At 36.9% G+C, this 26,823-nt stretch overlaps 1 protein-coding gene and 1 long non-coding RNA gene across 4 annotated transcripts in view; one reads left to right on the plus strand and one right to left on the minus strand.

Annotated features, from left to right (window-relative positions):
- Nucleotides 1-1,674: 1,674 nt before the first annotated feature.
- The window catches only part of KAT2A (lysine acetyltransferase 2A), a 34,922-nt gene continuing 9,773 nt past the window's right edge, over nt 1,675-26,823 (plus strand). For both annotated transcript variants that reach the window (XR_015740328.1, XM_026710915.2), the window contains exons 1-15: nt 1,675-1,968; nt 4,587-4,710; nt 7,201-7,346; nt 8,654-8,743; nt 8,989-9,170; nt 10,219-10,410; nt 11,179-11,285; nt 12,700-12,810; nt 13,163-13,299; nt 14,019-14,227; nt 19,421-19,547; nt 21,346-21,456; nt 22,994-23,137; nt 24,117-24,231; nt 24,657-24,693. Coding sequence is in view for 1 of the 2 variants with exons in the window: in XM_026710915.2 (XP_026566700.1) it covers nt 1,675-1,968; nt 4,587-4,710; nt 7,201-7,346; nt 8,654-8,743; nt 8,989-9,170; nt 10,219-10,410; nt 11,179-11,285; nt 12,700-12,810; nt 13,163-13,299; nt 14,019-14,227; nt 19,421-19,547; nt 21,346-21,456; nt 22,994-23,137; nt 24,117-24,231; nt 24,657-24,693 (2,126 nt within the window). In the remaining variant the exon portion in view is untranslated. The remainder of the gene's footprint in view (nt 1,969-4,586; nt 4,711-7,200; nt 7,347-8,653; nt 8,744-8,988; nt 9,171-10,218; nt 10,411-11,178; nt 11,286-12,699; nt 12,811-13,162; nt 13,300-14,018; nt 14,228-19,420; nt 19,548-21,345; nt 21,457-22,993; nt 23,138-24,116; nt 24,232-24,656; nt 24,694-26,823) is intronic.
- LOC148124162 (uncharacterized) lies at nt 1,897-26,796 on the minus strand. Of its 2 annotated transcripts, none has more exons than XR_015740331.1 (3): nt 26,533-26,796; nt 7,195-7,290; nt 1,897-1,978 (listed from the first exon to the last, which is right to left on the minus strand). It is a non-coding gene; the product is annotated as an uncharacterized LOC148124162 (long non-coding RNA). The 2 variants fall into 2 exon arrangements; XR_015740332.1 differs by lacking the exon at nt 1,897-1,978 and adding an exon at nt 1,987-2,944.

The following is a 26,823-nucleotide window of genomic DNA, read 5'->3' on the forward strand; positions in this document are numbered from 1 at the left end:
TTAACATTTAGTTTTTGCACGGGTTTTAGAATTTTATTTACCATGATTCCCTAAAACAATTAATTGTTTTTGCAATCATTTCCTCATGAATATAATTGATGATTTAATGAGGGCTAAGGTTGGAAAGGAAAATAGAAGATGGGTAACTTTCGCCATATTTTTGATAGATCTTTAATTTTATTTGTTCTAGCATTCAACAAATACTTTGTTGAAAATTACCCATATATCACAAAGTGGCCATATCTTAGAAATAGCTCTGCTCAGACAATTGCTCCTATGCCTTTACCTTTCCAGGGAAAATTTGATCAGTTTTTATTTAAAAAAAAACACAACTCCACATATACACCAGTCTCCTAATTACTTGAGGATTATGAGCCCCAGTTTGAAAATTCATGCTTTACTGATTGGAAATCTGAGGTACTGTGTACAAATAGTGCTAATTTACATTGTTTAAATTCTCCACTAAGAAATGCTACATTATTTTATAAAGATGAGAAATACATAATCCTTGCATATTGTCCATGGAAAATACCGTATTTCCCCATGTATAAGCACCCCCTTTGTATAAGCCACCCCCCCAATTTTTGGACTGTGAAGTTTTGAAAAAAATATTTTATTAGAGAAACAAGTTATGAAGAAAGAAAATTTACAAAGAAACAAAATTCAACGTCTAGATCTACAACCGGTCATGGCGCGAAGCGGTGCGGGTGGCGCTAGCAATCTACGCATCGGGCGAGTAGGAAGCGAAGCATTCAGGCCGATGCCTAGCGTATGCATTTCTATCGCCTACCGCTTTCGTAATCGTATCATCACGTACAATTTTTACAAAAAGTATAGCATACTGCTGGAAAACCAGTTTATTCCTACTTTATTATTTTATGCATTTTTCACATATAAAAAGTGTACCTGCTTTGTATATGCCACCCCCCTACTTTTTGGGCTTGAAAATTTTGGAAAAAAGGGGTGGCTTATACATGGGAAAATACGTACTTTTCTGCTTTTAGAATTTCTAGAGCTCTGAAAATTAAATTAGGGGGAAATCTAAAGAATGACAAGAGAATGACTGAAAGTTCAATAGGTTAAAAGGAACAACTAAAAAAAAAGTTATCACACAGACCAGATGATGAGACTTATAGTTTGTAGTCACATTCACTTAAAGTCATTTAAATGAACAAAGTGGTAAAATCCTCTTCTCAGACACAAGTCTATACTCTTTGATGGGTATTCATTTTCAAGCATCTTATAGATCTAAACATTAAAACAAAGCTGAAATGTACATGAAAATTACTGATAGTGCATTATGTCTATAATTGAAATTTAAACTATAAATTTTGTTAAATACTCATATCCTCCAAAAGAAATCTAACCTTTTTGGAATTCATTCTATTTTACAAATGGATGAGATGTTCATTTACAACAGATATTATAAAATCTGAAAATTACAAAGGAAATCAAAAATATTTTACATATTTTTTCACTCTTCGCTGGTTCTATATTCATGGTTAGAAAAACAGCATTTGTATATTTAAAAAATACAATATGTTTCCCAGTAGACAGCAACCTTTTTCCATTAACAATCTATAGAAATACATTCCCCAGCATGCAATTGATGTCAGAGAGCATGCGCAATAGCGCTTAACACCATAGACAAAGGCCCCCTCCCAACTTCTGAACATGCTCAGTGGAGGCCACGCGCCCACGCCGTCCTGCAGGGTCTTGGGCATCATGGCGGAGACGGAGGTCTCGCAAACTACCCGGATTCCGCAGACAAGCGCTCCTTCCTCCGCCACCTCCTCTGCAGTTACAACGCCGTCGGTAGTAGGGGGAAGCGGAGCTGGAGGAAGCACCAGTGACCCGGTCCGTCCAGGATTAAGTCAGCAGCAGCGCGCGAGCCAGCGCAAGGCGCACGCGCGGAGCTTCCCGCGGGCAAAAAAGCTGGAAAAGCTGGGAGTATTTTCAGCATGCAAGGTACGGGGGCCTGGAGGAGACAAAAGAGTTTGGGACTGCCTTCGGGTGTATGGACCAGCCATCGTTGGATATTTTCTTCCAGACAAGATGCTGTAAACTTAAAAAACATAACCGCATGCAATTGTCTGCCAGTTCATGGGTTCAAGATTTTATTTATGGAACTATCCTGTGCTCTGGGCCCTTCTCAGTAGCCGGCTTTGGGATATAAAGAGTTGCTCTACAAATCGGTGGTTCTTTTGGCCTATTCGCCTACTCCGATGGGCACTAGGTGGCTCTCCAAAATCTAGACAGGTCTTCTGCATCCATTCTAACGATTGTGCCTTGACAGCAGTAGTAGGAATTAAAAGCATGCAAATTTTTGTATGCAAGGTCTTTTGCTTACCTCTTCATCAATTTAAAATTTAAATCAATTTACTGATTTTAATCGCATCCATCAAATGCTTCCCAGGTAGCATACCTGCCTTATGAGCATACATTTATTTTGTCTAAAAGAGAGAAATTCTGTTCTTCATACGGTTTAGAATTATCAAGATATTAATTGCCACGGGATTTGCAACCTGATATAGCAATAGCACTATCCTTAGTTTTATACCATATTATTACCTTATTTGCCCAAAATATATTAAGTACACTTTTAAAATGCATTTTTAAAAAATCACTTCTGTGTGATTAGGAAAAAAACATCTATCAAAGTTAGATTTGATTTTTTTTTAAAGAGAAGAAAACTAGCAAGCTGATAAAATATTTAAGAGGAAACAAAAGCATAGTGTAGGTTGTATAGAAGGCTTGATTTGCATATTCAACAGATTATAAAGTAATTTGCAGTATTTATAGTGAACATATCTTTGAAGATAGTTGCTGTGCCATGATGAGAATGTGGTGCCTTGGAGGCGGCATGGCTGCATATACACATCTCTCAGCATCCCCTTAAAGAAGTTGCATCTTTTCCTGACTTGCACAGTAGCTTTGTACATCCCTACAGTACATATAACAATACACAAGAGGGTGACTGAATGTATACAGTAATAACAACCATTAGCAGAATCAAACAGGATGTTAACAGTATATGAAGTTGCATGCATTTTTCCACCTCAAGGAATATCACATTCACCCATTTTATCAGTGACAATATTATGAAGAATAAGAATAAGCAAAAATACATGTGGGAAATGAGAGAAATCAATTTCTGTTTTCTCAAAAAAGAGGTACAAATGCTCTATGTATCTATAGTCTTTTTGTGTGGAAAGGTCATTTTTTAAAAAATAAAATGAAAAACAGAAACATCTCTCAGAAACATTTCTGCAATAATACTGGAGTAATGAACGTACAACACAGATTTACTTTATAAAGTAGCTTTATGAGGCAGCACATAAAGATACACTTAGGGAGGAAAAATGTGACTTCTCCATATATTATTGGGAGACAACTCTTCCAGATCATTGCCTTAGCTAGAACTGATAGGGACTAAAGTCAGAATTATCAACAAATGTGATTTTTAAAAGAATCAGAAATGAGAAATTATACACAGGGAAGAAACATATCTATTTTAATATATTTTTATTTAACTGTATTAATTATATCAATTTAAACCCGTAGAATATAAATGTCTATGTAACTCAGTAAAAATTAAATATGTTCTCTGTAGAACTTATTCATAGAGATATTTGAAGTGTTCTTATCTCGTCAACGTACTTACAAAGCTGTCAGGTTCATGTTTGTTTTCTTAGTATTCTTAAATTATATTTCCTCCATAATATATAATGCTGCCATGTTGTGTATAGTTCAAGAAACTAAACACCCATAATTCACTGCCAGGAAGTCAGATAAATGCAATATCCATAGTCCTTGACTTGCAACAGCAATTGAGCCAAAATTTTTGTTGCTAAGCAAGATAATTGTTAAATTCCATTTTATGACCTTAAGTGAATCAATTTAGTTGTTTAGTTAGTAACATAGTTGTTAAGTGAATCTGACTTCTCCATTGACTTTGCATGTCAGAGGATTGCAAAATGTGATCAAATGCCCTGAGTATATCACAACTGTCATAAATATATGCCAGTTAGCAAGCATCTGAATTCTGATCAAGTAGCCATGGAGGTACTGCAGCCTTCAGATGTGTGAAAAAAGGGTCATAAGTTACTTTCTTCAGTGCTGTTGTAACTTTGAAGCTAGATTGTTCATAGACACAGTCATTGATTAGTGATTACCTCATTTAGTTATTCACTGTTAAGAAAGCAATGGAAAAAGTAAATTTGCAACTAAAGTCACCTTAATGATCTCTGCTGATCTGTAAAGCAGAGGAAAGTTGAAGTAAGATCATATAGTTTCATTTAGTAACTGTTTTGCTTAATGATCAAGTAGTTGGTTCCAATTGTGGTTGCTAAATGAAAATGACAGTAATGCTAATATTAGTTTTTGTTGGTCATTGACTGTTATAAAGGTAAAATTTCATTTGATTAAAATGCAATCACTTTTTTTAAAATCACAGATTTCCTAATTCTTAGAATGCACCTCCAAAAGCTAAGGATGGCTTAACCAATGAAAATGTTAGCCTTTGTCTTTACTTTATGTGTTCAGTGGCTTAAGTTCTGCCTCTGTTCTTTTCCTTATCTCTGCAGGCTAATGACTCTTGCAAGTGCAATGGTTGGAAGAACCCAAATCCTCCCACAGCTCCCCGCATGGATTTGCAACAAACAGTCACCAATCTCAGTGAACCCTGCCGTAGTTGTGGACACACTCTAGGTAGCTGCAGAGTCACTTACCATCTTCCAACCCAACCTTATCTCATTGAGACTGAAATATACGGTTGACAGGAGGAAAGATTTTAAAATGGTGTCTACTATCAGTAGCACAGATGTGCAGCATAATGATTAGGGAAATATAGGATTTGAAATCTAGGCATCTGAAAGTTGAGTTACACTAATGTACATACAACACTGCTAGCCAGATGAAAGATTATCTGCTAGAGGAGGGGTCGCCAACATTTTTGACCTCAGGGACCACCAAATTCATAATTTTAGATCCCAGGGACCTCTAACTGGTTCTGTGGGCATGGTCTAATTTGTGGGTGTGGCTTGGTGGTCATGTGACTGGCTGGGCATGGCTTGTATGTAAATATTATAAATATGTATATAAATATTGATTTTTTTATAAAAAAGAGCAACTTTTACCCAAAATCAGGCAAAGCAGGCAGATTGAGTTGCTCACAGAATCACAGATTCATTCAGAGATCTATCTATCTGCCATCAGTCTGTCACATAAAATTTGCTAGCAAGCAAACTCATAAAATTAACTCACAGGGCACCATGCATGTAAATATTGGTTTTTTTATAAAAAAAGAGCAACTTTTACCCAAAATCAGGCAAAGCAGGCAGATTGAGTTGCTCACAGAATCATTCCGTGATTCATCTATCTGCCATCGGCTAGCTCAGTCTCTCAAATTTGCTTGCCGTGAGTCTGCACTGAATTTGCTTGCAAGCAAACCTTCAGTCCTAAGAGAGGTTCAGCTGTGCTGAGCTGAAGATCTAAAGACTAGCTAGAAAGCAAGAAATCCAGCCATTTCCTGCTTCCTAGCTAATCTAAATCTCCCAGCGCAGCAGAACAGATGATGGTCAGAAAAAGGAAAAATAGCAATTTAGCAGGCAAGTTTACTGGGGAAGGAGTGAGTGGGCAGGGAGGGTTCCCGTGGGCCATGTGGGCGGTGCAGCCTTGTGTTTCTGCGCAGCCTGGATTAATTGCTTTGGGGGGATGCTCTGGGGGGTGAGATTTCTCTGCGGCCCACTAAAATTTTCTCACGGCCCACTATGCTAGAGCAATTAGCAGGGAAATGAAAAGAATAGGAAACTTTTTTACAGATTGTAAAATCTTAATTTGATATTGACTATTGCCATATATTTCATTCATGTTTGGGCCTGATTGGAATTTCCAAAGATAACTTTGAATGTGTTTGAATATTAGTAGCTCAGGTTAGTAGTTAGGTGTTGGTTTGACCTCCGAGCCTGGCAATTTGGTTGCAAATGTTTTGTCACCATTCGAGGACACATTGTCAGTGCGTTTTGAATTGTGCTCATCTATCAGAACACAGGTCTTTACATACTTTTGAAAGAATTGCATCAACCACAATCCCGAAGGTAGCATTTAAAACGAACAAAGAGGCGCTGCACTCTGGAGCAACAAAATTATAACTCATTGCCTCACAAGAAATTGGACCATGTCTCTGGACTACAGCCCACTAGCCGATCAAACAGTCCAAAATCAGACAGTGACTCAGAAATATCCAAACAAGAAACATTCAGACTAATTTGCATCTCATAAAAAGGTATTTAAAAACCTGTGTTCTGACAGAAGAGTACAATTCAATGATGTCTCCTCGAATGTTAACGAAATGTTTGCAACCAAATTGCCAAACTTGGAGCTCAAACCAGCATTTGTCTTATTTAGGATTAATTTAAATACTTCAATACAATCTTCATTAAAAAATTGTGTGTGTGGTATGTATGTGTATCTATGTGTGTGTGTGTGTGTGTGTGTATGTATATATATATATATATACACACATACATACATACATATACACTTAACACACATACATACATATACACTTAATTTTTTTCCTTTCAATAATCTTCCAAGTTGGATAAAAAGGGCGGTGATTAGCCCAAGCCAGAATCATAAGCCAAGAGCTGACCTTGTCTTAAAATTCTGATTATTTAGGAGATCAAAACTCCTAACAATAGTGGGAAGCTATAAAACACCGGTGTTTTTATTTTCAAAAATACCTTTGTGCTTCACATAAAATTCCAGTAAGTAGTCTTAAAAATAAAAATTATTGCTTTAGATAAAATTGTGTGCACCTTCCCAAGAAGGAAATAAAAAAAAAAAGATAAGCTGTAATATCAGAAGCAATATCAGGCCTGATTTATGTAGCCCAGGACTGTTAACTCACGGCCCATAGGCCGGATGCCTCATTCACTGACCATGCCTGTGCCCGGTTTAGTGAAGGGGAAAAGAATTGCAATAAGTCACATGACAACACGAGTTTGATGTAACCATTCCATTTTATGATTGACCACCAACCACCATGGCAATCATGGTTGTTTTCTATCACTTCTATCACTTTCATTAGACAAGGAAAAATTAATAAGACAGAGAATCTCATTCATATTCCAACAAGGTTCCTAGTTTAAAGAGATGAAGCTCAAAGCATGATTTAATTTTCTTTCCTACCTTTAGCTGACCATGTTTCTCATCTGGAGAATGTCTCTGAGGAAGAGATCAACCGTCTTCTGGGGATGGTAGTAGATGTGGAGAACCTCTTCATGTCTGTGCATAAAGAGGAAGACACAGACACCAAACAAGTTTATTTCTACTTGTTCAAGGTGAGATAGGATTCTAGAGTGCTTCTTTGGGATAGATGCCTATCTGAGGTCAACTTATCCTAAATCAGCTATTTTTCATTGTTATGTCATCATTATGCAGATCAGTATTAAGAAGTGCCTTGCTAATGTGATCTGCTCGTCTAGTGTGCTGGGGATACTTTGAATGTAGGCTAGATTATTTTTTAAAAAATAGTAACTTCTATGCCTATTTTTGACCTAACTTGATTGGGGACAACTCATTTTTGTTTACTTTTTGGTCATCTAGTTTTCTTGTGGTGCATCACCGAGTCTGCTAATTGTACAAATCTTTCACTATTTAATATTATAAATAATTACTGAAGTAAAATGTCATTTAATTTAGCTTCTTACATGGGTATGACTGTCTTGCATTTGTTTGGTAATGTTGGTTTTCTAGGAAAAAAAGGGCTGCCTAGGACAACTGTCTCTGGAAAATGTTTGGCTAGCATTGGATTTTATATATATATTAGAAACACCAATCAAGCAGAACACAGCAAACTCCAAGACCAATAAACACAGACCAAGACTCCCAACCAATCAGGATGAAGAAAAAAACATTCTGGCACAGCAATAGGCAAGCACCAAATTTAAATCTGAAACCACTGTAAAAGTCTGACTCACAGACGAACACTATACAGAAGCCTGATGATGGCAGATGAGATTCTGCCGAAACGTTGCTACAACTTTAAAAGCACAACTATAATGACATGGGAAAATACCCGAACAAAGCTGAATGACATACATACATACATACACACATACATACATACATACAAACTTACATACACACATGCGCGCATACACACACACACACACACACACACACATATCTAGCCTTTTCTAATTTGGGATTTATTTTACTGAACAATTTAACAAAGGAAAAAGCACACCCACTGTGTTTTCTAAAAATTTTTACCATTTAATAGCAATAACATCCACCTTATGTAAGCTTTAAAAAGTATTAAAATCTATTGATACTTAAATATATTTTTGAAACTCAAGGAACTGAAGAACTAGACTTTAAGGAGATTTGTAATTTTTTTTCTATAGAAAAATAGGGCACTGGATTTTTCCCCTTGACTTTTTAAATTTTTTACTCCCTTTTTGCTTGTTTCTTTGATGCAGGCAGTGGTTGGCTTTAGGCTACTAACATGATAATTTGAGTGTGATAGGCATATCACTTCTTTCTAAGCCACTGCCTTAGACATTTCAAATGAATCAGATTATAAATCAGCGTGTGGAAATAGTAATGTGATATTAAGGTTGGATTTGCTTTTCTATCTCTGAAGCTTCTAAGAAAATGCATTCTACAGATGAGCCGTCCAGTCGTCGAGGGGTCTCTAGGGTGTCCCCCCTTTGAGAAGCCAAACATTGAACAGGTAAGATGGTGTATTTTTGCAGATGTAAAATATTAGCCTAAGATATTAGTTAAAGTCAAGTCTAATTCCTGTTGCCTTGCAGAAAGCGGGAGTGGAACAGGCATCATGAAGAAACCCCTCAGTTGACATGAGTGAAAAACCCAAACACTTAAAAAATAGTCAGTAAAAGTAGAAAATGAATGAAAAGCTATAATAATTTTGTCCTACTGCTAAAAATACCTGCTATTTCTGATTTTTACTTCCAGGGTGTCTTAAACTTTGTACAATACAAGTTCAGCCATCTACCCCCTAAAGAGCGACAGACCATGTTTGAGCTTTCTAAAATGTTTCTTCTTTGCCTAAACTATTGGAAGCTAGAAACACCATCCCAGTTCCGCCAACGCTCCCAAAATGATGATGTGGCAACATACAAAGTCAACTACACACGGTGAGCCTAGGGAAGAAGGAAGGCGGGAGAGCAAACGGAGAATAAAGCTTTATTTCTTTCCACCATTTGTTTTATAGCTCTAGTTTTTGTTCAATATGTATATAATGGTGATTTGGGAAACGGCTTTTAGAAAATACAAAGCACGGTTCTTTTTTCCCTAGCAGGGAAAAAAACCTTCAAACTCCAGAAACTATTTTCTTTGTGTAGTATAGAGGAGAGGAACATTGCAACATCCTGATTTTGTTAAAGCACACGAGTTTATTGGGAGTAGTTGTTCAGGAGAACCTAGAGAGTTACTAGAGGTAATCCTTGACTTACAACAGTCCCCCGTTGACTTAGCTTGTTATAAAGTCTCAAAAGGTGGTCCCTTGACCTTGGGACATTGCAACCATCATAAATATGAGTCAGTTGCCAAGTGTCTATGACAGGTACTCCTCTAATTACAGCCATTCATTTAGTGACCATTCAAAGTTACAACAGCACTGAAAAGGGGACTTACGACTGTTTTTTACACTTACAACCATTGGAGCATTCCAATGGTCATGTGATCAAAATTCAGCCACTTGGCAACCGGCTCATATTTAATGGTGGTTGCAATGTCCCAGGATCACACGATCACCTTTTGCGATTTTCTGACCAGCAAAGTCAATGGGGGAAGCCAGATCCACTTAACAACAACCGTGTTACAAACTTAACAACTGCAGTGATTCACTTAGCAAGTGGGGCAAGAAAGGTCATAAAATGAGGGGAAAATTCACTTAACAAATGTCTCCCTTAACAGCGGAAATGTTGGGCTAAAAGTGTGATAGAAAGTTGAAGACTACCTTTTTAAATCTACTCCCATCAGTCCCAGGATATTATCAGTTATAGAGTCATAATTGTACCCTTCCGGATCTCTTCCCTCAGCTCTCTTTTACCTCAAATTAGTATTTGCTTTGAGTAAAGTGCAGATCAGCCGAAGGCTTTCTAGAATCCTAAATGCAATCCTCGGTGCCTTAGATTCCTGCTTGCTTTTCCCTCTTACTACTCACACCTCATGCTTTTCCAGGTGGTTGTGTTACTGCCATGTTCCCCAGAGCTGTGACAGTCTTCCACGTTATGAGACCACCCAGGTCTTTGGGCGCAATCTGCTCAAGTCCACTTTCACGGTTACTCGCAGGCAGCTGCTCGAGAAATTCCGAGTGGAGAAAGATAAACTGGTGCCAGAGAAACGGACCCTCATTCTCACTCACTTCCCCAAGTAAGGCAAATATTCAGCAAATGATGAGAGACTGGATAGGAAGGGGATATAAAAAAGGCTTTTTTAGATGGATAAAGCCTAGCTGTTTTTGAGATGGTAAATTAATGCAGAACTGTGTTATTTTAGGTTGGAAGGGAAGGCATATGCAGCAGTCGCAGGGTTAATAATCTTTTTGGATCCACTTTATTTTATTTTATCAGCTCTATTAGCCAACTTTCATTCAATTAGATTAGCTTTGAAGGGCTTCCATAAAGTAAAAATTGGTTTTGCGCACTTGTGTGTGTGTGTTCTGTCTGTATATGTAACAGGTGAGAAACCATTGACCTTAACTGTTCTTGCTGAACTAAAGCTCCCAGCATTTCTCATCATTGGTCATTTTAATTATGTTTACTGGGAATTGTGATTCAACATCATCTGAAATACTTCAAATATCATATTCCTGTCATATAAGAGCCCAAGGTTGCAATGTGCGTTTTAGCCTGGGTTTTTTTTTTTTGTGCAAGCCAGCTATATAAAATAGACTTTGCTTACCTGCACTTTTTAGTGGAGAGAAGGACGAGGCATTTCAGCTTACAAAACGTACCCATTGCTGGTTTCTGAAGTAAGATTTGAGGTAGTGAATTAGGCACCATTGAGTTGGGTTCAGTTCTGTTTACTGTATGACTAAGTACTGACCTGTTTTTAATAAAAAAGTGGGATTTGAATGCCAGTAGGTTGGTGTTAATTTAATTGGATTTCTGTACCGGTTTCTTTCCAATTCATATCCAGATTTTTATCAATGCTGGAAGAAGAAATCTATGGGGAGAGTTCCCCAATTTGGGAAGCTGACTTCACTATGCCTGCAACTGAAGGGGCTCCACTTGTACCCCGGCCAGGTATGTAATATTCCTTTTAACTAACGTGGCACATTTTGGTATAGCTGTAAAAGGTATCAAACTGAAAACTGCCAGATAGTAAATTGAAAAGCTCATTTGTCTGCCTTAGTAAAGCTTGCTCTGATTGACAGGCATTGTCTGAGATGACAGCCAGAGATACTCCTCAACTCACAGATCTGGAAGTTTGAAGTAGGGCTCTTTTGCATGCAAAATAGCCTCTATCCCAAAGTGTTTGAATATTGAGCTACAATGTATTATGCCCCTTCTCCAACGAAGTATAATGTATAGGAACACTTGTCATATTTATGACAATGGTTCAACTCCTGCAGGTTTTCTCCTTACTAAAGCAAAGTCGGACAGTTGTTTTAATGAGATTTCAAGAACCCTTCAGTTTCATCAGTCTTCTTTTGAATAGGGAGCAGACATAAAAAAAAAAAATCACTGCAAATCAGGTACCTCAAAGTGCAGGAAAACACATCTCACCATCCAAGAAACTGCTTTTAGCCATTTTGAATTCAAGATTGGAGAATCTCTGCCATTCTTAAACAAGATCAATCAATTAAAATATGAGAATAGACAAGTTCCCCAATATAAATTCATTATTATAGTTAACACTTTTTTATTTTTTTTATTTTTATAACAACAAAAATAAACCTTTCTGTTCATCAGTGTGTCAGTTGGGAACACATTTCTTTGTGCACATAATACCATTATCATACATATTTTACTTATATATATTTCTAATCCTTCTAAGTTAACACATTTCTTCAAAGTTTTCTTCCTTTGGCAGTAGATTACAATTTCATCCCTGGAAATAAATTAGAGTTGTAGGGTTGATCACCAAGTTGAAGAAAGAAGACCATAAATGTTTTTGGGGGAGATTTTGATGAATGAAAAATTAAAATTTTGAAATTGATTTCAAAAATTGAAATCAGAAATTAAATTGAACCCGAAGATAGAACTCTGTCACCATGTTTGGGAGTGTGGAATGGTGGGGAGATTTTATAATGGCTTTCTTGCACAAGTATGGACTTTGGCCACTGACCATAATTAGTTTTAAAGTAGTTAGCAATATTTTATTTGTTGTGTGTTTAACTTGTTTTATTAGATTGTTGTTCTGACTGTTGTGAGCTACCCAGTCATTTAGGTGAGATGGGCGGCCATACAAATAAAATAAAATAAAATAAGCTTGATCTCAGGACCTTCATCAATTAACAGTAAGATTATTGCAAGCACTGCATTGGATAAATCCATGTATACTATCCTGAGTTCCTTGCAGAAGGGATGGAATAAAAATGAAATAAGCTTTTGTGTGCAGAAGCTTGAGGAACTGAACAATTTCATCTGCATCCCCAAGTCATAAAGCCTTCCTATTTTAATGCATACACTATTGCTGTCCCTTTGTCTTGTGTAGCTATCAGCACTGTTCCTGCAGCTAGCACTCCTTTGTTCAACAAATCTCTGAGCTGCAGCTCATCTTTGACATCTATTAATCTGGATGGGAGCTCACTGGATTCTGTGCCAGGTAAAATCTTTATGAGAATCTTTATGAGCAAGAGAATGTAAAGCAAAAATCAAAGTGTCTGAAAGAAAAGCTTAGTTTAAAAATCCCCATCATTTGAATGAATTTTATTAAGATTATCTTTTCCTAAAACGTCCTGTTAAACTTGGAATAATATTTTTATTCTTTTGTTTTTGTTTTAAAAGAGTAGAACATTAAAGTCCGAAGACTTAAAAATATGAAACCAAATCCAGGCTAGCGTCTGGATTTCTATAAAGTAGGGCTTCACCTTCTCTATTTCTATAAAGTAGGGCTTCACCTTATATATTTATTACATTTAGTTTTTATATTTTTGTTTTCTCTACCTCCCATGCAGGTGAGAAAAGGAAGCTTCCAGAAAGTTTGACCCTGGAGGATGCAAAGAGAATTCGCGTGTTAGGTGATATTCCAATGGAGCTTGTTAATGAAGTGATGCTGACCATTACTGATCCAGCAGCCATGCTAGGGCCTGAGGTATAATTAGTTAATTCATTATTAAATTATTTGCATCATAAAACAGTGCAAAATCAGTCTTCAATAGCTGTCCCACATATTGCATTATGCAAATTACAGAATGTATTGCCAGATCCATATTTCTTCCAGCCCTATGCCTTTATCTTATTAAAAATATTTTTTTGCTTTTTGATGATGAACTCAAATACCATAAATAAAATTTAGCATTGGATGAACAAGATAAAAGTTGGGAATCACTGTCTTACATGTTTCTAATATAAGCAAAATATATATTTTAGTTAACAAATCAAAAATATAACAGAAACCCTGGTTTAATGAACATATTAATAGCTTTTATCTGTGGGCTGTCAGACTTCTGGACGCAACATAAACACCACAATTAGGTTTAATATGATAGACTTGCAGGGCCAACACCAAGGAGGCTCATTTCAATTTCATTGTACACGTGTTGTGCATTGACAATAAATGATTGGTTGATTGATTGGTTGATTGATTAAATCTGCTAAATAGGGATCTACTAAATCAAGGTTTTATTTTTAAATTAATTTTTTTTAAATTAACTTACTTGTATAGATTTAGAAAGATGAAAGTAATCTATATATGGACAAAATCTCCCCTACACCAATAAATGTCTTAATCTACCTTTGACCCTATATTTTGCATATTGCCTTTCATTGTTTCTTTCTTTTTTTTAACCAGAATGTTTCTTTTACTTGCAGACTAGTCTCTTGTCAGCAAATGCGGCCCGGGATGAGACAGCCCGCCTAGAGGAACGGCGTGGCATCATCGAATTCCATGTCATTGGCAACTCACTTTCTCAAAAATCAAACAAGAACATTCTTATGTGGCTGGTTGGGCTGCAGAACGTTTTTTCACACCAGCTGCCTCGAATGCCCAAGGAATACATCACCCGCCTGGTTTTTGACCCGTAGGTTTGGGAACAAACAAAATGTTAAAAAGTTATGATATTTATGTACTTACTTACCAAGCACATCTAAGCTACATTAAAGTAACCAAAATACCTTTACAATCCCCAAGGCATGTCACAACTTTTGAGCACCCTAATGTTTGAAAATTTAAAGTTAAAAAATTTGACATGCCCTAGTAAGTTCACATACGTAGCAACTATTAAATCCTGAATTCCTGGAACTTGGCCGATTATACGTAAACTAGTTCTAATAAGTTGAGGATAAAGACTTATAAATGTGAGTGAGAAATTGGTTGCCTGAATAAATAAATAATCAAGGGGACCTTGGAATCAAGATAGTGTATAAAATGTTTCCCCTATCCATATTAATATATAAAATGTTTGTCCTTTCAAAAATATACAGCTTTGCTTTATCTCTCTATCCCTCTGCCATGTACTGAACTCTATTTTCTGTAATTACATTAACCTTTTAGTAAACAGGATATACGGTAGAGTTTGAGATTTAGCCATTTATTCTCTGCAAAAAGTTCTGTGAATTACAGCTTAATGATCTGGAACCCTAATACTGTCTTTTGGGAAAGCATTGGTTGTTTTATAAAATGGTTGCAATGAGAGATCCAATTGTCCTAATCAAGTCCTAATTCTGTTTGCCCCAAATTTAGCTTCCATTATGAATGCTCCATTGCACATACAGGTGGTACTCGACTTACAACATTTTACTTAGTGTCTGTTCAAAGTTACAATGGCACTGAAAAAAGTGACTTATGACTGTTTTCATATGTATGACCTTTGCAGCATCCCTGTGGTCACGTGATTAGAATTCAGACACTTGGCACCTGACTCATTTATGACAGCGGCAGTGTCCTGGGGTCATGTGATCCCTTTTTGCGACTTTATGACAAGCAAAGTCAATGGGGAAGCCAGATTCATTTAACAACTATGTTACCAAATTAACAAATGCAGTGATTCACTTAACAACTGTGGGAAGAAAGGTCATAAAATGGAACAAAATTCACTTAACAAATTTCTCACTTAGCAACAGAAATTTGGGGCTCGGTTGTGGTCGTAAGTTGAGGACTATCTGTATTCTTAGTGATTTTTTTTTTCACTGACCAAATCGGTATGCTTCCAAATGTAGAACTGGACTACAGCCATCTGACATTATTATTATTTCATTTCAGTCAGCCAGATGTTCAGACTGGATCTGACATTTTTGTCTGCCTATTGAGTCCTTTCCAAGGATCTGGGGTAGGCAGATGTGGATGTTTGATGCTTTGCAAGTCTTCATATTTTGTTAACTTCTCCAGTTCTTTCTCTTCTATGCTGCTGGTACTACCGTGTCCGCTATCCAGACGTTTTTGTCTTTCTTATCAACAACTGTTAAGCCTGGATTGTTATGTGGTAGCAGCCTGTCTGTTTGAATTCTAAAGTCCCAGACCACATTAAGGCCTTCATTTTTATTACTTTCTCTATTTTATGGTCCCACAAGTTCTTTCTTGCAGGCAAATGGTATTTCTTGAAGACTTTCCAATGCATCATTGTGGCTACTTCGTCATGCCATTGTTTGTAGTTTTGTAGCAGCTAATCAGGTGATCCAATTACTTCTTCAGCTTCTTTGCAGAGGTAGCTCTTGGTATCTATCACAGTCTCCTCAATTCTGGCTTTGTATGTATTTGTTCCTAAGGAGTGGTCTTATGCAATCAGAATTAGCCCCCTATCTCTTTCTTCTGGCTTTCCTGCTCTTAGCCATTGCCAGGTCTTGTTATTATCTGCTTTGCCTGCTTTTTTTTTTGTTTAAATTTTTTTTTTTTTAAGTATCGGGTAGGTCATTCTTTGTCTTCCTATCTCTCTTTTCTGTTTTTCATTTGGTATTTCTGGTAGGCCATATTTACTAAGCTTTCCTGGCATACTAGCTTTAATGCATTCTTTTCATTGTCCTACAGATATTTTTCCAATGCCCTTTTTTCTTTTTAAACTCTCCTGATATATTTGCAGCATTCTACGCCCTCCCTTTCCATTGGTAAAGTACACTCTGTTAGTTTCTCTTGGAGTTTGAAAAGCATGAATCATTTTCATTATTTTTCTAGTCTTCCTATACAGGGCTTTTAGTTGTACTTGAGTGCAGTCTGCTATTCCAATATCTGGAATTGCCTATGTGATAATTGCCTTGATGGTATTTCCTCCTGTGAATATGGACGTTTAAGATCATCTTCATTCTGATGATATATTCATTTCTAACCTTTTTCTTAACTTCTGTGTGCTTGATGTTATCAACTTGAAGGATGCCCAGCTATCTGTAGTGATCATCTTCATCCAGACTCTTGATATTATTTTCATCTTGATTCCTTCAATTTTTATTCTTTTATAGGGTTTGATGTGCCACACTCGCTGATGGTGCGCGTGACACATTCGTCCAGTCCAAATTCTATTGCAATATCTTGACTGTATATATGGATAGTGTTGAGCAGAAATTCTATTTCAGATGTTGTTTTTCCATACAACTTCAAATCTTCCATGCAAAGGAGGTGGAGTAACTTTCAGTATTCTTGATGAGAGAATCAGTGAAATGACACACAATAGTGATGATAGTGAGTTTCCTTGGAAAAGCTCTTGATATTTATCTCTCCCAATCTCTCCTCATTATCTAGCAGTCATGTCTCCCATTGTGCACAAAGCTTCTGATGTTTCTGTTGATTCCTGTTATTTCTAGGTAGTTGATTATCCAGTCGTGGTTCATATGCCTTCTTGTAAATCAATCCATGGTACTTTCAAATTGGTTTCGTTGTTTTGCAGTTTTCCAAAATCATCTTGCCGATTGATTTTTTATTCCTCTCTTGTTTGGGCAGTTACTTTACTCAGGCAAAAAAAGTTTGTTTTCAACTAGATGCTGTTGGATTGCATCAACTACCACACCAGTTAGCAATTTGAAAGTTGTTGGTAAAGTAATTTGCCTGTAGTTGTCTGATACTGCCTCTTTGGGTGGATTTTTCATTATCAACTAGGTTTTGCCACATCTTAGGCCCTCTTCAATTCCATCTCCTTGCAGCATATTGATAAACTGCTTGGCAGCAAGTGGACATAGACTAGTCAGATGTTTCAATCAAATTCCATACAATTCATCTTCCTTGCCCTTTTCTCTACCATTTCTGCTGTTATTATAAGTTCTCTCATTTCATCTTCTTTTTATTCTTATCCACCTCCTTAACTAAATTGTGTTCTTGTTATATTTCTCTGGATTATCTCATATTTTCACCTAAAAATAAACTGTTGCTGTTGCTTCCTTGCTGAGTGCTAACTGATTCCCTGCAATCTTTCCATTGATAAGAGTGATAGAAACATTTATAATAGGGATTGAAATCAGAGATTCTGCCTATAATTTGCAATTTGAGATTCATATCTGCTAACCATCTTAGCTATAGCTGATATTTGCTGTTTTATTATTTCCAGTGCTTTCTTAATCTTTCTTGTTTCTAAGTAGCATTTCTTGATTAGATATTTTTTAGTCTTGTTCTTTAGCTTCTTTTCTTTCTAGCTTACTTGCATTTGATCTCATCTTACTCATCTTATTTTCCAGTCTGATCTTACATTTGATGGTGCACTTTTTTTGCTTTTTTTTTCTTCTTTGTTATTTTGCCATTCCAGGCATTCAGTTATCACTGCAGCTGTTCTATACATTATTTGTTTCTTGCAGTGAGCTAGTGCTTATTTTTGATTTTGCAGTCCATATTGGCATCTTTTAATGTTTGTGCTGGCTTTTTCTTTGGAACAAGCTTCAGTCCAGGCAACCTTATTTGGTTGTTTTTGTGCTATTCTAGATGCTTAACTATTCTTTGCTTTAATTCTTCAACTTCTTCAGTTAGAGGTCTTTTCTCCTTCAGAGGCAGATGAGTGGGTGCCTGGTTTCTGAATGAAAATAATTATATAGTTGTGCTGGCTTCTTCTACTTCCAATTCCCCCTGGTTTGCCTCTTTAGTCTGAACTATCTCTGGCCTTTTGCACTTTTAATTCTGCTTCTGTGAATATTTTATTTCATATTATAAATGGACGTTAATCTCTATTCTGTTATTTCTGATTCGGGATGTTGTTTTTTCCAAAACTGATGCATTTGTTTCAATATCTTCTTATTGGACTTGATCTGTAATAACAGATCATTATATCTTTGTTTTCAACTGTATATTTGCAATGAGTAAATACCTTTCCTTCCAGTATGGCTAAATGTCTATGGAGATTCTCAGTCAGCCTGGTCATCGTTGTCCCAAAGATGTCCCAAAGATGCTTTTTCAAGAGGCAACTGGACTTTCTGGGTTTTTTTTTTGAAGATGTTTTGCTTCTCATTCAAGAAGCTGAAGAAACTTGGATAACAAGCAAAACGTCTTCAAAGAAAAACTAGAAACTCCAGTTGCTGCTTGAAAAAAGTACATTTGGGTTTCCTTCCAGTAGTTTTGCACTGGTAGTTGGGCCCTAGTTGCTCAGCCAACATCCTGAGTTCTTTAATCCATTTTTCACTAGATATCCAGGCACAATTCTAGTACAGTTCTTGACATGGCAACCAAGACAGTATAGGTTTCTCTAATTTACATCTCAGTATATTTTTATGGGAGAGGAACTTTTAGTCGGACTCTTCTTATGAGACCTGTACAGTATTGTTCAACCTCTGGCACAGTTGTCATCTTCCTCAGAGCACACAAGTCCAAAAACACGTTAAGATTGTGCCTCAACAATCTTTGGTCTCACAATCAACCAAAGTTTAGCTTCGATTTGATATTTGTCTATCGAGTCCTTCCCAAGGACCTTTAAACTTGGGGTTTAAAGATATTCTTGAAAGAAACATAGTGCTGGAAGTGGCCCTATATCAAACTCCAATTTCCTGGTTTTTAAAGCCTGTTTTGTTTTAAATGTAAGAAGTGAGGTAAAGGAGGAAGCATGGCAGCTCAGTAAGTGAGAGAGCTGTGGAAATAGTGGTAATCCAAGGTGATACAAAGACTCCCCAAAAGAAAGGATTACAGCTGGAAAGTTCTATGTCAGCTAGAATTGTTAATGAAACTAATTCAATTTTATAATGGGGTTAATGATTGCTGTATTCCCCCTCCTACATCTCAAAAAGATAACGGATGAAGCAGGAGTGTCATTATAAGTTGTGCTCTCTCTCCTTCCAATACAAGCTTCTCTTTCTGCTGCTTATTTTCTTGGCAGCAAGCATAAGACTCTGGCATTAATCAAGGATGGTCGAGTGATTGGTGGGATCTGCTTTCGGATGTTCCCAACACAAGGATTCACTGAGATTGTCTTCTGTGCTGTCACATCTAATGAGCAAGTCAAGGTAGGGTCGTTTTGAGAGGCCTGTGACATTCTTCGGGGTTTAAACAGGTTCTAAACTAGCAGTTGAGAGACTGCTAGTATCAGCTGGGATACTTCCAACCAATCATAGAGGGAACTCTCACTGCTTATAATCAGTGATGTGTCCCTGGATCAGAACAGGGAAGAGAAAGCAAGGTTGAATTTTATTTTCTAGTGCCAAAAGACAGTGGGGTATGAGGAGGGGATATTTATTGGTTGTTTTTAAACATAGCAGCATCCTTACTTGCCCAGACTGGCTTATCGGAGGTGAAAAAAAATCTTCATAGGCTTTTCAGTGCATTTGTACTACATTTGCACGTTGCAGCACAGCCTCAGGGTTCATTCTCAGTGGATTAACTTTTTTTTTTTTAATTGAAGTGGGAGTGCTAGAAACTCAGTGCCTTCGGCCTTGGATTTAAACCTGGCTTGAAAATCATGCAACAAGGAAGAACTAGAAGAAGCAGGATATTCAAGTCATAGGAAGTGGAAAGCCATAGAGTAGGGGGTGTCAAACGGAAGCCCCACAGGCCAGATCCAGCCCATGGGGTGCTTAGATCTGGCCCGTGGGACCACCCTGGAAACAGTGAAGGACTGGCCCACGGTGCCTCTGCCAGCAAAAATACAGTTCTCCCAAGCTCCGTTTTCACTGGCAGTACTCGGACCACCACAGGCACCAACACGAGTGACATCAAGCTGGCCACGCCCATCCTGGCCATGGCCATCCGCCCCCCACAGCGAGATGAGACACAACCCAGACACTACCCTGATGCGGCCCTCAACGAAATCAAGTTTGACACCCCTGCCAAAGAGGATGTAATTAAGTAATGGGAGCCAGCAGCAAATGAATGAAGGCAGCAAATGAATGAAGAGCAAGAGTATAAAAATATTTAGAAATATAAAAAAAACAATTTGAAACTGATGTAGAGTCTAAAATGCTGCGTGGAAAACAATATAAGTTTCCTTTTACAATTAATATTCAAGGCAGGAAAAGGATACATTCAAGGGCTCTTTCGCACTGTCTGGAATAAATCACATTTAACTCTCTGAGATTTTCTTCAGATGGTGTTGCAATGCCTCTCCTGTGCTTCTCAAAAGAATCAAATAAACACGCTGGCATGGATCCAGTACTAATTATCTTCAGTTGTGCATACTAGTTCATAGAGTTAGACTAGGCTTAGACAGGGTTGGGTAGTTTGTATTTGTACAGTATCTTAGGAACACAGACATTCTCTTAAGAGCATTGGGAAAACCATGTTAGGTGTAATATGAGGCTTCGAAACACAGCATTTTATTTGAACAAATTAATTATTTTTTGTTAAACTGGAGTAGGATTTAACGTGTTCTGTAGTAACTTTTGACATATTTAGTAATCCTTTTCGAGAAGTTAATCATCCATAATATTTTCCATATTAAAATCTTTTGCAATTGTTGTTATCGCCAACTATTTGTTGGCTCAGATTTCTGTACAGGACATTATTCACCTCAGGATTAACTTCTCTTTGATTACAAACCACACCACATGAATTAGCTTCCTGTATAACTTTTCAGCTAGTGAAGTAGAGTATCTGAGTTTGGGCCTAATCTTAAATATTTACTCAATTAAGACACTAATTTGCTTCATAGAGTAGTTGTGAGACCAAAACGTAATAGCTTGAAAAATCATGTTGGTCATCTTGAGTTTTAGAAGGAAAGATTGAATATAAATACATTGATAGAAAGAGGATCGTTCCCAGGTTTGATTTTGATTATTTTTTCCCCATTTCTTTTTTACTTCCTTGAAGGGCTATGGGACTCACCTTATGAATCACCTGAAGGAATACCACATCAAACACAGCATCCTCTACTTTCTCACCTATGCAGATGAATATGCCATTGGCTATTTCAAAAAGCAGGTACCACACTATTGTTGCCAAACTCTATTCAGAACTGGCTTTTGGATTAGCTGTAAGGGACACATTTGTAAAAGGGCCCGGTTCTCCTCCTAAGCAGATGGACATAGTTGTTAATATAGCTGCATTCACATGTCACATTAAATATATCAGGTCACATTAAATGGTTTATTTTTTTATACTGAATACCACATTTAGAAACAGCTCATCTCCCTCACAGAGTGACTCTGTGTCACGTACAAATAGTTGTGGTTTATAAAATAGTTAACTTAACAGGCACAAGAAGCCATAACCTTTCCATGTTTTCTTTCTTTACACCTTTACGCTCCCTGGATAGGGAAAGAAATTTCTTTTCGACTTTTGCATCATCCTCTCTTTGCTCCTACTTCAACCTAGGAGCATCTGAGTATAAGGAATATATAAACTGGGCTTGAGTTTGCAGCCAGAATTAGTCCCAATCATAGTTTCAGAAATGCAACTGGATCTGTACTCAAAGCTCTCTTTTTTACAAGATATAAAAATGTTTTAGCCACAAATTTGGGGCTAGCATGATCTCTAAAGCAGGCCTTAATTTATTTAGTTATAGAAATATTTGAGGAAATTTTTTTAATTGACCTAAATTTCTGTGTTACTTTATAAAGGTGATTTAGTTGAATGATATTCTAAATTGGTGTCATTGATTTCTAACAAGTTGGGTAGGTTGCTGTGCAGTATTCTTCAGTTATTTTGAACTATAGTCTCTATAATCCCCAACCACTTTGGTTAAGAATTATGGTATTAACATAATATTTCTAAAAAGCATTAAATGGGATAAATCCAGTATGTCTATTTTTTTTAAAAAAAGGTCTGTTTAAATGTGTCTAAAATAGGGGTACCCAACCCCTGGGTTGCAGCCCAGTATTGGGCCACATAAGCAGTGGGTAAGCATATGAAGCTCCATTTATGCACCTGAAACCATCCCCTTTTTCCCTCCGCTGTGCCATTGCTACCACAGAGCCAGAAAGGTTGGAGACTGATTGTCTAAAAGCAAGGGTCTTCAAATTTGACAAGTTTAAGACTTGTGGACTTCAACTCTCAGAATTCCTGCGCTAACATGATTGGAGGAGGAATTCTGGGAGTTGAAGTCCACAAGTCTTAAAACTGTCAAGTTTGAAGACCTCTACTCTAAAAGATACAGTTCACTATTACACATTTCTGTAATTTAAGCGTAGCTTCCATGAACCCCTCACCCCCCTCAATACATTCTTAAATATGATGGGGGAAAATGAGCTGGATCCATACATTAGGTAGCACAAAAGAGATGAAGCTCCATTTCAGAATAGGTCAGTTATTAAATGTTGTACCTAACGATTCTTGACTCTTGATGATCTTTTCTTTTATGTACACTGAGGGCATTTGCACCAAGACAAATTCCTTGTGTGTCCAATCACACTTGGCCAATAAAGAATTCGAATTCTTTTTCTATTCAATATTTCTCACTGCTGAATTACATTTAGCTTATTCTGGAGAATGAATAGGATCTCTTCTCTGTGGCCTTCAGGGGTTTTCAAAGGATATCAAGGTTCCCAAGAGCCGCTACCTTGGCTACATCAAGGACTACGAAGGAGCCACCCTGATGGAATGTGAGCTAAATCCTCGGATCCCCTACACAGAGCTTTCACATATTATCAAGAAGCAGAAGGAGGTGAGGGGCTGGGATGGGAGAAGGGGACATAGACCCATCTCTGCTTGACCCATCTCTGATTCTTATCAACTATGTATGGACCATCTTTATTACTGTTACTAATTCACACTGCCGAATACTTCCCTCTCCTCCCCCATGGACATATGCAAATTTGGCTTCGACCTTGGGTGTAGAATATGCCTAAATGATTGCATTTCTCTCTGTAGGGTCTTCAATAGCCTCATCCGTTGTAGCAGGATTGAGGTTTTAGTGATATAATCAGTCATACTCTTTCCTTGCCCTATCTATACTTCTTCCCCAAAATTTCTGCCTCTCCCTTTTATTTCACATGCAATGCACACACACACACACACACACACACACACACACACACACACACACACACACACTTACTTACATACTGATCTGTGGTTGGATTTTTCAAAACTTATGTATTTTTCTTATATGGAAAACACGTTCTGCAGAGTTAAACGACGTATTCCAGAAACAGATTTACTCTTGTGGTAAGAATTTGACTCCTCCCTCAGTGAAGGAAAGGTTTCTGGTTCTACTTTGGAAAGGTTCCACAAGAAGTGGTAATGTTCATAACTTCTCTCTTTGAATCTTCCCATAGGGGAGGCCTTCTTGCCTATCACAGTCCTTCGTGTTTATTTAGGCGTACTTGAATTCCATTTTTCATACTTTTCAGCCAACATAGCTCGTAATCATGCATGCCTGATGCTGCACAATAATCTTCTCTATTGTTCATCTCAGATTCAGCTTCTCACTGTTTGCCTGCCTGCCTGCCTTTTCAATTTTTTCCTAACACCTTGATGCTGCTCAGCTTGAAGGCTGAACTAGGAATTGGCCAGGAACTAGTTTCCTAGCTGCACATCTGACTGCTCTCTAAGAGATGCTTAGCCTGCCTCATTGCTCTGATTTTGCAGAAGCATCCAGGGATGACTATGCAAGTCATGACAGTTTCTGGTTCTTCCCACAGATCATCAAGAAGTTGATAGAGAGAAAGCAAGCCCAAATCCGTAAAGTCTACCCTGGCCTCACTTGTTTCAAAGAGGGAGTTCGACATATTCCGATTGAAAGCATCCCAGGCATCCGTGAGTTGAGCAGGGCCTATTCCTGGGTAGTAGGAGAACAGGGGTGATGATGCATTTAGTGAATGTTAATAAAGCTAGAAGGAGAATTGACATGATTTTAGCTGCGTCTTCTTTCACAGTTGATCTTTCTGTTATGTTTGCTCCTAGTCTCTGAGGGAGCAGAGGAAGGAAACTCTGTTAATATGATTTATGGCAGGGAGAGAATTAGATCCAGATTCAGATCTAGGTGTCTGATACAAAGAATAGGTGTTTATCCAAAACTTTTCTCTTGATTGCTTTTGTATCCTGTATTTTCTTTGTCTGAATTAGCACTAGTAATAAATGACCTGCCTTTTAAAATCAATTAGCTCTGTTCTGTATTTACAATAAGTGATTTCTCTCTCTCTCTCTCTCTCTCTCTCTCTCTCTCTCTCTCTCGCTTCCAGGGGAAACAGGATGGAAGCCTCTAAATAAAGAAAAAGGGTAAGCCGTGTGGTACTTCAAGTTCTTTTCTCACCCACATATCCCCAAAACGTTTCTGCTTGTTTTAAAATGTTGGTCTGCCTTAATGAGTTTGGTAGAGGACAATTAATATAGAATCGGCAAATGTTCCTAAATTCTCTCAAAGTTCTTTCCTCTGTGAAATGATGGAATAAGACAAAAAAAAACATCACCGAGCAAGACTAGCTTTTTCAAATCTGTATAAAAGTACAGCTAATGATTTAATGCTTGCTGCCTGATGCATTCAAGATAGAGTACCGATGATGCTTTCAAATGAATCCATTTACTTTAGAAATTAAATTAAATTTTAAATGATGATGATTGGTCACATAGTCAGCCAGATGTTTGACATTTATCCACCTGTTCAGTCCTTCTCAAAGACTTGGGTTTATTATTGCAATTGCTTTTATCCTCTCCCTCCCTCCCTCTCTCTGTCTGTCTCTGTCTTTCACACAAACACACCTAATACTCCTTTCTCCTTCTATTTTCTCCATCACAACAAGTCTGTGAAATGGCTTGAAGTGAGAGAGTGATCAGCCTAAAGTCACTCAGCTGGCTTTCTGGTCTATGGCAGGCCTAGAACTTAGTCACCCGGTTTCTGGGCCCGCATTTAAACCACAGTACCAAACTGTAAAATGGCCAACTTTTTTAATGCTAATTTGCTTCTGGCACCAACACATTTGTCAGAATTCACTGCATGCTGCTTGAAAAGTTTATTGATCTTGGAATAGCTTATTTTAGCTTTACAAGAATGTCTTCCTCAAATTGAAGCTCTTTAAATATATTGCTACATTTCTTAATAAAAGTTTTATTTAAGTTTTCACAAAACATACAAATACAAATAAAATATCTTTTTTTGAGAACAGCGTGGCCCCGGGTTATCACTTCTCCATACAGACATAAACTCAATACATATTTATCTTATACATTCTTATCCATATCTTTTAACTATTTTCACAATGTTTTCAATAGCTTTTCCCTTTCTTTATTTCCTATAGCCTTATTTTGAATTATCTCATTCCTTTCTTAATTCAATTACATATCTTTTTCTAATTTTTAAAATCTTTCTAATCCATGTTTTTATACTTTCATCTGTCCTGTTTACAATTTCATATTATCTTTTCTCATAAAACAAAATTTCCCCTGTAATTACTAGACTGGAGTATAACACCTTTGTATCTTTTTTCAAATCTTATTTAAAAATTTAAGTTACATCTTTACAGTTATAACATTCGTTTTTTAACCTCTATTTTATAACACATAAAATTTTCAATCGAATTCTGCTTGGTACATTCCCTTAAAATACAGACTAAATTCTTAAAAGAAAAAAATACATATGTATATTTATCTGTGTATATATGTATAACAATAGTAAATGAAATAATTATTCTATTCAAGTACAGCTCTGCCATTAATATTAATAACAATCTTTTACATTTCTATTTCTTTTAACAAACATTACCTAGTAATATCAGTTGTCTTTCACCTTAACCATCTATATTTCATATTTTACTTATTACTGTCTTTAAATAAAAAACCAAACAATAGTTATTAACAGTAGTCAATAAAGTTTTTATTCTTATTCATCTTATCAACTGATAAAAATCTTCCATGTTTCTTTTCAGTTTTTTTTAAATGTTCTTTTTAAATCATTGAGAGCCTTATTCTCTTTACAAACAAATATTCCACTACATACCAATAGAAATTTTTTCTATCACTTTAATCATCTAACATATTATATAACAATGTTATCCCATGCACCCTTGTAGAATCCTCTCCTTAAATTAAATTTTAACCATTGTCTCTTAAATAGGTTTATACCTTTAATTCTTGTACGTTTTTCCTGTACCTCTATATCTTGTTTCTGTCTTTTGTAGCTTCTTTTCCTTTCCCTCTACCCTCTCTTCTTCTCCCTCCCCTTTTTATTCCCTTTTCTATCTGATTCTCCCTTCTGTGATCCTCCCTTCTGCTTCTTCCTGATATTATGATTACTTTTCAAATTACTGGTTTTTTTGGTTGTTGCTTCAGTTTTTAACTCCCTTTCCCCCCTTTCCCTTTTTTACCCCACTTAAAATTGCTTGGTCATTAAAGGTGGCTTCGTTGTCCCGTCCT

The sequence above is a fragment of the Pseudonaja textilis genome, chromosome Z (assembly GCF_049901715.1).
Source record: "Pseudonaja textilis isolate UNSWEBS1 chromosome Z, rPseTex1.2, whole genome shotgun sequence".
NCBI classification, from domain to species: Eukaryota; Metazoa; Chordata; class Lepidosauria; order Squamata; family Elapidae; genus Pseudonaja; species Pseudonaja textilis.